Here is a 13,007-nt window from a genome sequence, read left to right as displayed (position 1 = left end):
CATTTTACTTATTAGAATCATTTATTATTACTTGTTCGTGAGAAGTAATTTAGAGCAATCGTGTCGGAATTAGAATCGAAGATCGCGCGTGTGTTCTATTTGCCGGCTTCCCAAACTCAATATATCATCATTATCAAGATGAAGAAACCCGCACAATAATAACGTTCTAAAGATTTTTCGAGAGCCGATAAAACCCAATTAACCGAAATTCTTGTCTCATATTTCTCAGTTTCTAATCACATGATCTGCCATTCAAAACGTCCACGAAATGCCCTACATTCCTTTATCTTTCCAAGTGATTTTGTGATACGAAAGAATTGTTTTTAATTTTTTTCAGGATACGCTAGAATATATCAGTTAATACTTTAAAATTTATTATCATGAAACATTAATTTATGTAAATATATAAAAAAAGATAAATTATTCAACAAATTTCAAGTAAAGATAAGTTCATTCTTAACCAAACTGAATATTTTAGTTTTCATTTTTCTAGCAATTTCACGCGGTATGTTGGTATAAAGAAACAATCTTTAATTTCTATAAGACGAGACGAAAGTTAAACATGTAATTTTGCGACAATGTGGTTAACAAAGATCGACTTCCTGTAATCCATGAACAAGTTAGGCAACCAAAGCGAATGAGATCATTCGTACGTGAATAATATTATGTCACGCATTTTGAAACAATCCAAATAGCGATACCTCGATATCCCTGTTATGAGCCATAACGATCAAAATTCATGGGAACTGCAGCGAGGCAGAATTGTCGTCGCACGCCGTTGACGTCGTGTAAATGGAAATGAGTGCACTTGTTCGTCCAAAAATCAATAGCGTTCCGCGCGAAATGGCCAATAAAATATGCAAAAGTACTAAACAATGTAAATCCCATGAATCACGGTCGTCGACAGTGCCGCTCGATTTTGTGACACGAGAGGAAATGGTGAGGATGTGCGATACATCGATAATGTAACCAACTGAAATGATAGTCAATGATATTGCGCCCGTGACTCCGGAACGTAGCGATATGTTATATAATGCTGATACACGATCTATTTTATATAAAAGATTTTACATATTCAAAACAATATACAATCTCTTGTAAAATATAACCGGATACTATAATCACATCTTAACTCTTTACGTTGCTAATTAAAAACGTGATGCTCACTTAAGAATACCGTTTTAAAAGATTGTTTACCTTTTTTTTATATTTGCGCATTTTTAGCCTCATTAAAATAAAGTCTGTCAAGTTTTTCGACAGTTTTAACTTTGCAAGAGAGGATAGCGTAGTACAATGTAAAATTTTGGATATCTGTACTTACCGGACCGAACTGTTCGAAGTAATTTTTGACGTCCTCCAGCGTCGTCGGCGCCGATAATCCCCCGACGAATATCTTCTTTGTCCTTGTCACCATCTATAACAAAAAAAAAACGACAAAAATGGACATTAATTTATATCTTGAAGTAACTTTTTAAAATTAATATAATATGGCTCCTTTCGAAAAATCCATTTTTTAAAAGGAGATGTTATCGATTTTATTGTTGATAGTTTTCCATGATACTAATTGGTTTTCTCGCAGCGCTTACTTCGTGTTGCGAGAATAACTATTATTGCGATTAAATTTTAACAAGTTGCGACAATATTGACAATGTTATCGCGGAATTAGCAAATGATTTGTATAGATGGTTATCTATACAATTATCGCCATTTATTTTTAAAAAGTAAAAAATAAAAAGATAAATAGCGCGCGTCTGTGTTGTCTAGTAAATAAAAAAATGAGCAATGACATGACCGACAATGTTCCAGGAAAGGAAATAAATAAAATTTTCAATGGGATATGATCGTACTAGAAAAATTGATAAGAATTTTATCAAATATGAACGATTTGTGTCTGGATGTGCTATGACATTTCCAGGTAGACTCTTCTACTAGCGGTATTCTTGCCGTTGCTTTTAGACTTTCATATTCCATACCTGTCTGGCTATCGACAGAAAAGTCGTAAATAATCGACACAGGTGCATTATTAACAGCCGAACTTACGCTTCAATATAACATACCAATACATAAATACACGGAAAGAAAACACTCACAAGAGAGATATTCACTTCTATAAAATTTTAAAAATACGTAATCGAACATATAAGATTTTTCCTCCTCGACAACTGCGGACTTTATGAGGAAGAAAGTAGAAATATATGGAAGAAATGTTACACGATCATGCTTTAAAGAATGAAACTTGAGAATGGCGCGTTAAAGGTCATGGTCAAAAACGAAAGAAATGCTACGAGGTGGTCATTTACCGCAGATTCGTCTCGAACGTGTGTTGCGAATCGAAAGAAACGCGCAGAAGTAACGTGCGGTATCGGGAGCAACACAGCTTTATCGTTCTTTTAAGGTTGTTCGCCGCGAATCCGAAACGCGACATCGGATCCTGCACTCGATGCGATTACAAACCACATGCGAAACGACGTCTCCGATCTCCGATATTCCTCGCCCGTCTTCCCGTTAGATATTGAACGTCACTACCCACGCATCGGAGACTACATCAACCGACGGATATCAGTGTGGTATGATAATATAACCAATGAATTAGAAATGGAGATCACGAGAAATTCGATTAGTATTTAAGGACCGTCTAATCGATTGCGCATACACATGGACACGTACGCCCACGTGTGCCATGGTGCACAAAGCAATAAAATGTACTAAAAATTAAAATTTTTCAATAATAAATTTTTTCAATCAATTTTTAAAATGTAAAAATGAAAAACATGTTTTTTTGAATTTCTGTTTACAATAAATAGATAACAATGAAAATATAAAGTACTTCATATTTGTTCCTTTATTTATTACAATAAATTATATTTATGTGTTTGTGTTATATATATGTATGCGTTAGTGCCTGTGTATGTGTAAATAAATTGGGAGCTTAATTTATATGTAACACCTAGATTCAGGTAAAGTAAAAACAATGGTACAGTAACCGAGCGTAATACATTAAATGTCTAATAAATATTGCGAAATAATTTGATAAAGAGAATTCATCGATTCCTCTATGAAATCAACTCCGACAAGGTAGATTAATATGAAAAGCTTAAGGGAGCTGAAAGGAGAAGCGTTCAGGGAAAGACCGATACTTCTAGTCTTGAAATCTTGATAATACAATCGCATTGTAATAAAGCCGCGGGCGGACGAGCCGGAGAATGAAAGGCAGGAGTCGAACATTTTACGGACGGAAGTTCCATGCTGAGAAAAGGAAGGCACGATCGGGGTAGAAAGAAAGATCGGAGAGGAAGGTGGAGCGCGGCGGAAAGGGCGGAAGAGGTAAACTCTGGCAATTTCAGTGATGGCTGGGCTTAGACATCTCTATATCCGGTGAGTAACGCAAACCCCGGGAAGACGCGAGTCTTTCTACCCGCTCCTGAACTCGACCGCCCCTCTCGTCTCCCCCGTTTGTAACCCTTCTTCAAAACCCCATGCAAACTCGCAGCTTTCTTCGTTCCGGTGTCCTTGTCTAAAAAGGAATGAAAGAGGCAGATCTCTCTCACGAGGTGGGTTAATCAGCGAAGTGTATAAAGTCCCGAGGATAAAAATAAAACGGTAGGATCTCTCGAAAATTAAATAAACGATTCGCCTCGATTTCGTAGGCAAGAAGCTCATCGTAAAGAGAAAATAGTAAAGAGAAAGAGGGAAAAAGATATTCAGGAATAAAGAAGGATGTTATCGTGAATAGACAAGGTGAGGAGAGAAGCGTTGGAAGAAGGTGAAGTTAAACCAAGGAGGCCACTTATTCGAATGAAACCGCTGCAGCTCCTCCTCTTCTTCAGTGTCGAAAGTGGGAATTCGGCTTTCCTCGTGTTCTCCACCGACAAACGAAATTCAGCTTTACATTTTACTATTACCAACCGCGGTAATGAGCATAGTGTCGTAAAAACTAGGTAGACTTTTGTCAAAAATCTTCCACTGTCCTCATTTGTTATAACGGTTTTAATTAAAAAGTAAAACGGAATATAGAATAAAATACATAACGTTTAAAAGAAATGCTTTTCTATACAATACTAGATTACTGCTAATATTGTACATAATATTAAAATTAATTTTTAGACAATTTTTATTTCATGTCTAAATAAGTGCAAACTTTTTTTCGAAAAGAATACCAACCTTTTTACATTTTTAATTGATTAACGTGAGATACAAATGGACAATCGTACTGTGAATTATCATATATTAGAACAAGTATAGATAGGTAAATTTCGCGGTAATATAAGCAATAAAAGTTCAAGTTTTTAATGTCGAAATAATAAAATTGTACTTAATGCATAATAAATCTTAGCATGACTTATTAAGTCAAACATAAAAATGGTATCTATGACATCTAGAATTTGCTCGTTTTATTGGCTTATCCACATTATTTTATTTTGTTAATTTATATGAGAAACATTGAAATTATTGGTCACATCGTACATTGGCTTACTAGGAAATGAAAACGTGTTTAGCTCAGGATAGCATACCGAATCAACTAGCGGAATAAGCGGTCGAATTTTCGTAGCAAAAGCGCGACTCGAACAAAAGATGGAGTCGACAACGGAACGGGCCGCTTCTCGCCGCGGTTAGTACAACGAAGAATAAGGTGGAAAAATATAAGTCACACGCAGGGGAGAGCGGGGGCCCCCTCGGGTCGTTAGCGGAGATAAGAGCGGATAGCGGCGGAATGGTAATGGAAACTCGGCGAGTTCCACTTATTACGCCGTAGCATTATGTAAATACCGGAAGGCTATTACAATTTTACAACTTACTAGGAGTAGCTTTATAGTTTCATCGCTCGAGGGAGGAGGTGGGCGAGAGGTCCCGCCTCATCCCTCTTTACCAACCTCTTGCCTTCCTTACTCGATACGCGACCGCGTATATGTTTCTAGCTTGCCTTTAAAGTTTCCGCGTCTATGAAAATGAAATCGCCCTGTAGAAAGGAAGATGATGGGAGCTATGTCTGGCGCGCGCTCCGCTATTTGCAGAAATTTAATATTCATCTATAATTAACGCTCTGTAATTTAATACGACTCCGTGATGATGTAAGTTGTTGTTCCACGTTAATAAATACCTTTTAATCGCTGTAATCTATTGGAATTCATGCTTTGAAAAAAAGTGTGTAATTTACTCATTTACGAAAATTGAATAAAATGCAAAAGCGCATTGGTCTTCGTTATCGGCCAAAGTGTGGGGCTTTGTACTTTATTGCAACAATTGGCTCGTAAAACAGGAACTTCTTTCTCCGACAAATCAAAATTATTGTGTAACGCAAATTACGAGCAGGAACGCGAGATTCGTAATAAAAGGCGCGCTTAATGACAATGCAGAGTTTCACAAAAAAAGAGAAAGATAGAAGACAAGGACAATAGTCAGTGTGTCTTTTATGGCTGTCGGGCATTATCGTTTCACGTTATTACGATGTATTCGTAAATGTCATAATCAGTTCCACGTTTTCCATCGCATTTATGCCCAACCTCCTTCTCCCCTTCCCCAACCAACACATAAAGGGGTTTTAACAACGACAAGAAAAATATTAGAATAAACGTTAATCAAAAGTGTCACGTCTGCGCTTTTACCTCTATTCGCGATCATTTTGAGAGTTTAATCGCGCGTCCCGATGAGATCCCGCGAATTTACATAACCGAGAGACGTCCGAAATCGCGCGCAATCCGCCAGTAGTGCAGCACGGTTTTTAAGTGAACGCCGACACGCGCGTTATTAGATAGCGCCGCCGAGGTATATACCGTGTATTACTTCGTGTTGCACACAGCAACACCATAATCGCATTAAGCATAATATTACGAAAATTTTGCATTTCGCTAAACGGTGCTAATGCGCTACACGGCGTAACAGAAGACTCGAAAGAGAGAAATAAAATAGTGCAAACGTTCATCGTAGCGAATAAATTATCGCTTTCCATTGTGTCATGTATACTATCAATTTAGCGACGCAATGGCTTTTGGTATAACGTGTATATCCATGGTTGAATAGCCCATCTGTATTATTACATCGCAGTACGGCGGCCAATCAACTCAACTTTAAAATCAATAACCCCAACGCATTGCAAATATTACTTTGTCCACTGGTCCCTTTGGCAATCATGTATGGATATGGTTATCGATAATGTTATATTAATGGGAATGCATTATAAATATGATAAAATGAAATATAAACTAATTTCTAACGCTATTAAACAAAAAATTCAGTTTCCTTATCTGATCTTATCGACTTATAATTTTTCGTAAACATTGACTATAATTTTTCGTAAATATCGTAACTAATTTTCGAAGCATTAAAGCTTCTTTCAAATAACTCTTAATTAATTATAGCTAACATTATCATCAATAGCATCATTGTTCTACCAGCTTTATAGATGCCTATTATGTAATTTTCCCGTATAGCACACGCGTGTCAGTTTAATATATGCTAATATCTAATTGTGCTGTTCGTTAGATAGCGTCAAAGCACTTTCGAGCCGGAATGAAGGTGATCAAAATTGCGTAGCACAGAATGATTCCGCATTGTCGCGAATCGAGGTCACATGGGCGAATAGGGCAAGGATAAGGTTCGGAAGGGAAGGATACGCGGAGATAGAGAAAAAAAAAATGGGAGAGGGAAGGAAGAAAAAGTGACGGAAGGATCCCAGGACGAGGCTCTCGCAACCCTCGGGTGATAACCGATTCGCCCGGCCTGTCCCTCGCCCTTTCGCCCTACTTTTTCTCTAGCTAGCCCAGTGCCGCAGAATCCATAGTCTTTCTTCCAACCCTTCTGTCTCCTGAGCGATCCATCCCCGCGTACCGAACCGCTCAGAAAGAATTAATCCTGACCAACCCGGCGACTGTGGTCTCATCCGTTGGATAATGTCACTCGCTTTTGTTCTTTGACGTACTCGAATGTCGCCCTTTTACCGAGCTATCTCGGCTTTATCTTTGTTTTAACCAAATTATTTATACGCGGGAAAAGACAGGGAAGAACGTTTATTACTAATGCTTGCAGTTCCGTGGATCTTATTCAGCCAACATATATAAATCGCTATATTTATATAACTTTGCATTTTTTTTTTAAATCTCTTCGCTTCACATAAGGTAGTTGCCTATTTTTTTTATCTACATGAATTTTGTCGTTGCGACCATGCCGAGGCACTCTTTCACAATCGCAACATTTCACGATTTAAGTTACCGGTCATAAATAGCAAAAGGGGTTACGATGGTAGTAGTGAGAGAAGCACAGGAAGGAAGGGAGGTTATCAGTAACCGAGCGGTAGGTAAGGCGCTCAACGTCGCTCCATAGCTCGGAGCATCGCTATCGCGTTGTCCAGCCCTGACCCTACCATGCTCTAACTTTGCTCTCACTCTAACTCCTCGCGCTATAGCACGATCCACGAGATGCTCGCCGCAGAACGTGCTCTCACGTAAATTATACGCGCATGCCTCATCCTACGTTTTCCGGTCGGGGAATATTCCGAAAATTCCACCTCGCTTGTATCAACGTTGTTGCGCGTCGATTTTGTGAATTTAGAAGAAGCGAATTCGAAGCTCTCGTGACTGGAATTTATAATTTTTTCTAGGACATTCGGAAAGTCTGTGTCATGGCAAAGCGACAGTAGCCATACTCTGATTATTTCATTTATACATAACGTTAGATATATTCTTGCTCTTTCAAAGACCAACATTATAAACTTAAAGTTAAGATACTTATGATAATAACTTTGAAATACTTTCAACCTTGAACGATCATAAATATTAATGTGCAAAATTATGCATACCATTATTACGGAATATATCGACGAACGTTCAATAAGAATGGAAGGTCGAACCAATAAATTGCTGGACCGAACGTTACATATACTAGCACTCGTAATCCTAAATCCCACCCATTACACCCTCTGAACGACCGCAACCTACCACCCTTCGGCCACTATTCTGACTTAAACTGTTTGAGTTGCGACTTTACCGGATTACTACGGAATCTGCCAAACCCCTTCCTCGTTCCTGGAGTTCCAACCCTAGGTGATTATTTCGAGATTTCCGTGCCTTCGTGTCGCGATATTCAAGATAATGTTTGGAAAACAGCGTAATGTTAACAATAAATTACATCGTAATTACTGACAAATAAAAAAATTTAATAACCACAAATGTTACAATAATTTGTACATTAAAATTTATTTTTACACAGAAAATATAATCACACGTAAATTTTATCAAAATTCTCTAATTAATTAGATCAATTATTTATAAGACAAATTTTCAGATATTAAATAATCACCGATTATATGTAATAAAGACAAGTTAGACAAAAAACATTATTTTTGATAAAAGTTGAGTGAAGATTAAAATAAAAATTGCGTGCAAGACTAGTAAGGAGTTTCCCAAAGTCGTTTGCGATGTCAGCAAATTTAAACAGAATCTCGAAATAAGCAACTGCCGTAAAAAAAATGCGCGCAAACAAGTGCAAACTCCCGTAAAAGAATTTCCGGAGTAGGCATTCGAATTTCTTTCCAAGCTCCGCAATAAATGTACTTCCGTTATGCTTTACCCATATAGTTTTTTAACACATTACTCTAACCACTCACTATCTGTAAAAGTATCCAGTTTAATGAAGAAGTTTTGTTCGTTTAGTGAAAAACTCTGAATCATAAAAAAAATCATAAAACAGACATAGTAAAAAATGTTAATTTAAAGAATTCGCTATTTTGTATTTTATAAAATTTAAATATAAACAAATTTCATCAATCAATTCATCATTATTAATCAATTCATCAATTGATTAATCGTATTATGCGTAAGCGTAAAACTTTTTACAGAGCAAAGTTGTAATTGCGTATAATGCGATTAATCGATCGATAAATTAAACTCGTTTAATGTTTATTTCATTAATATAGTAATATAATATTATGGTAAATATATTATTTCCAGGCTAGAAATCCGGTAAACTCAGTGTGCTTTGTGACATCGTGACTCGACTTATTTCATTTTCGCGATTTTCCGAATATACAGACGTGAGAGAACAGAGATTTCATTCTTTCAATGAAACCTAATGCCGATGCGTTCGGCTTGCGCATGATACATTTATTGATCCTGTGGCATCAAACGTTTACGAGTTGCTCTTTGAGGGCGAAGATGAAAGCGCTGACGCTCGACAAGTGCACACCGGCTTAAGCGCTTCTCTATTTCTACCCGCGCCTTTGATGCGCATTATCAGGCCTTCTTGTTTTATTCGGGCACCCGATATATCCGCGACCAACCTTTCAGCCCTAACGGCACGCCGATACCATGGTCGAAGCCGCCTGTATTTTTAATCTGCCTCGGAATCGTTTGTTGGGGACACATCGCGTTGTGTTACGCCTCACAAAATTCCGACGACAGGATTGGATGAATTAAATATCTCGCTGCAAACAAATTAATTTAATTTCTTTTCACCAAAAATTTCTTTTGCACTATTAAAAATGATATGTTGATAAAATACATACTTATAATTATATAGTACAATATTTGCTTTTAAATATTATACATCACTTTTTTTATAAGTAATCATTTTTTGATAGTGGAAAAGAATTCCTCGGTGAAAAAATTAAATGCATTTGTTTAAAGTTTTTTTGCGAGATCAGTTTGTAAGTTACATAAATTGCAGTTTGGAAATTTAGTTATATACACACATACACACATACGTATAATTTTTTATTTATAATATATGTACTAAATTTCCAAAACGCAATTTATGTAATTTCCAAAGTGAACTACTCTCGCACTCATTTACAAAAATTCAAGGATTCGAAAATTATTAAATTTATAAGTATGTAGATTTATAATATGTGACATACTTTATGATACGTTATTGCATTTGCGATGCATCAGACAATTTTTGCAAAATTCTCTCTCTCTCTCTCTCTCTCTCTCTCTCTCTCTCTCCCTCTCTCTCTCTCTCTCTCGTCAAAGTAAAAATTCTGGCTATAGAAAATGGAATCCTGTGATATCCATGACTGACTCTCTCGCAAGCAGAGGACAATAAAAGGGGACCTGGCCTTTCTGGGTCCAATAGGGTGCTTTTTATCGAGTCATGCCCGAGATTTTGGGGGTGCTCGTAAACCTCACCCTTTGAAACATCGTTCCCTTCCAGAGTGGTTTGCGAAATAACCGGCATTCAACAGCACGACGTTGAAATCGTCCGTACCGTACCGTAATGCAGTTTCGTCGACACGCTGACTATGACATTGGTTATGAACGCGCGAGCCGGCGACTATAAATTGAGCACCCAAACGATCCGACCCTCGCGGGATCGTATTTAGAGTTAAGCGGCTTACGGGCTTTCTTCCGTTTTGATGTAACAGTGGAAAAATGGCTTAAACTCTATTCGTACTATGCCGTGAAAAATTGCCGCAAGACTTGATAACCAACTGTGTAGCCTGTAACCCAATAAAATTTCAAACCTTCTCTCTTATCTCGTAACAACATACTGGCAGTTATTTTTTGCATCCAATATTGTCCCAAAATACTGCAAAATAAATACTTTGGATAGCTACCATAATAAATCACCAAATTAAGTAATTTATTACATCACTAATTATAGCAATATATTAATAAACACATGTGCAATATGTAACTATGTATTGCCATACACGCAGAGATACACATAATCTCTCCGATGGATATAATAAATACATATCAATATTTTTTTTATTGTTTTTATTATTTTTATTATTTTTATTAATATCTGTAAATTACTAAAATTTTAATTTTGTACATTCTTAACAAAAAATAATTAGCAATGAATACAGCACTAAATTCTTTCAAATTTCAAATCAATTATATCCACCTCTGTTTCCTTCGTGCTTTCGGTTTTTCTGAGAATTTTATAAACAACTACGCATCTGAAGAAATTGTCTCTCTCTCTCTCTCTCTCTCTCTGATTATTCCTGTCTTTCTTTCAAAGGAGTGGGGATGTAAAAGGACATAATCGCGCATCTAAGCCGCCAGAGCACGTAGAAATTCAATAACGATCTAAACTCAATCGCCTCGGCCACGAGTTAGCACATTCATAGTAGTTTACCCTGCAGCTCCGCCCGCCAGTGCTATCCCTGCGAAAGGGCTGAATAGGACGTAAAGGCGGCTATTGTGAGGCACCATTCAATCGCCGACAACAGAAACACCATTAGGGGCAATGTACGGTGCTGCCAATTAAAATGTAGAGCGACAGCCGGAACGACCTTGTCTTGATTCACGTCACCCGACGGTTGAATGTCAATGAATTAAAGTGCTAAATCAGCTGATAATATATATCTTCATAAAAATGTACATATACTACAAGACTACGCAAAAGTCATCTAATATTTCAAAACAACTTTTATCTTTTCTGTTAATATTACACTCAATTTTAATAAATTTTAACACTTTGTACGCCTTAATAACTTAATATTAAAATAATTTCAAGTAATAAAAAAAATATTAAGGGTCTATTTATGAGAATGATTATTCTCATAAAGAAAAAAATTCAAATAATTGAGATAGTTTCCCAGGAAACATGGTTTGTAAAAAATCAATATATTTCATATTTAAATATTTTGTGTCAAATTCAGTTATGATTATTGCTTTCTTTATCATGTATTTTAAATTTTTATTTTCACAATAAAATTGTATGAATCGAGTGTCTTCTCGATTTGTGGAAGTATTATTATTATTATTATTATTATTATTATTATTATTATTATTATTATTAATACTATTATTATTATATATTATATTAGCGTCTCTCAAGTCGCTCGAGTTCCGACAAGTTCCGGATATAGACACGAAACGCGAACAAAATGAAAATTACAATATGGACGACTGCGGCACAGTGAGATGCATAACGAATCCGACCGCGAACGGTTAAATCACCATCGTAAACCGCAATTCGTGTATTATGCCAATGCGATTCAACGGTCGAATGAGGTTGGAGGTCTCTTAGTGCGGATCTTGGGTGTACCGCACGTGCGCCGGCGAGGGATTAATTAACGAATCGTGTACCGTGCATGGTCATGACGCGTGGCCGAACGATGTCTATGTTCGTCGTGACAGAAGACTCAATTCTCGTCGGACTCATCCCAGTAACATATCGCGACATAGTATGACATAGTATTATTCCTTTCTTATTCAGCTCCGTGTGTAACTCAATAATTTCCCCCCGACAGACAGAGTTCCTCGCGAAAGTGATCGATATTTTGAGAGCCAAGAGTCATAACAATAATTCAGCTCTGCAATCTTCGCGCATGATTCATTAGGGCATAAGGCAGCTCAATTATTCTATAGTTCTCTTCAATTTATCTTACTTCCTGACTGCGTCGTGTTAATTTCCTACGGCTTTAAAAGAAACTCTACCGTCATTAGTCGTAGTTATTCGCTATCAGATAAAGTTAGCGTGTTTGTGTCATATGTCTGTTATTAGTAGACTATTAGCTATTATAGTTTTCTTCTAAACAGTTTTGTAATTACTAAGAATAACGTTCGTTTTCTGAAAGAGCAACGTACAGATATAGCTGCAGATATTGATTGTGCAGCAGCATTTCTACATGCAAGTCAATCTAAAATTAATGAAGATAATTGTATTAAGTTTGTCGCTATCTTGAGAAATAAAAAAATATTGTTGATACAATATCATTTAAAGAACTTTTATTAAAAATATAATTGACATAAAATGTAAAAATTTTTATGTGTCAATAATTTTTCAAAACACATACATACATCAATCTTTAAGAATAATTTATTTATTATTTATAGCTTTATTTCTCGCAGTTTGTTGAAATCTCAAGAGAAACTTGAATCTTTAACTGTCACAATTTTCAGATTTCGCAATCAAAGCTAGTATGGGAAAGTGCATGCTACAGAGTAGCACGGAAAGCGCAGTCGCGAGAGCTTTAATTAATAACGCCAATATGCTTACGTGCGTTAAATATCGAATATGTGCGCAAATGGAACCGTTCTCGACGTGCACAAACGCAATCTGCA

The 13,007-nt window shown here is 36.6% G+C and overlaps 1 protein-coding gene across 4 annotated transcripts in view; it reads right to left on the bottom strand.

Annotated features, from left to right (window-relative positions):
* LOC105838293 (RNA-binding protein Musashi homolog Rbp6) overlaps window positions 1-13,007 on the bottom strand; it is a 613,545-nt gene that overhangs the window by 174,987 nt on the left and 425,551 nt on the right. For all 4 annotated transcript variants that reach the window (XM_036284985.1, XM_036284984.1, XM_036284986.1 and 1 more), the window contains one exon: window positions 1,322-1,414. In XM_036284985.1, the coding sequence (XP_036140878.1) occupies window positions 1,322-1,414 (93 nt within the window). The remainder of the gene's footprint in view (window positions 1-1,321; window positions 1,415-13,007) is intronic.

The sequence above is a fragment of the Monomorium pharaonis genome, chromosome 3 (assembly GCF_013373865.1).
Source record: "Monomorium pharaonis isolate MP-MQ-018 chromosome 3, ASM1337386v2, whole genome shotgun sequence".
Lineage (NCBI taxonomy): Eukaryota > Metazoa > Arthropoda > Insecta > Hymenoptera > Formicidae > Monomorium > Monomorium pharaonis.
The sequence above is the reverse complement of the archived record's forward strand: the minus strand, read 5'-3'. Positions and strand labels throughout refer to the sequence as shown.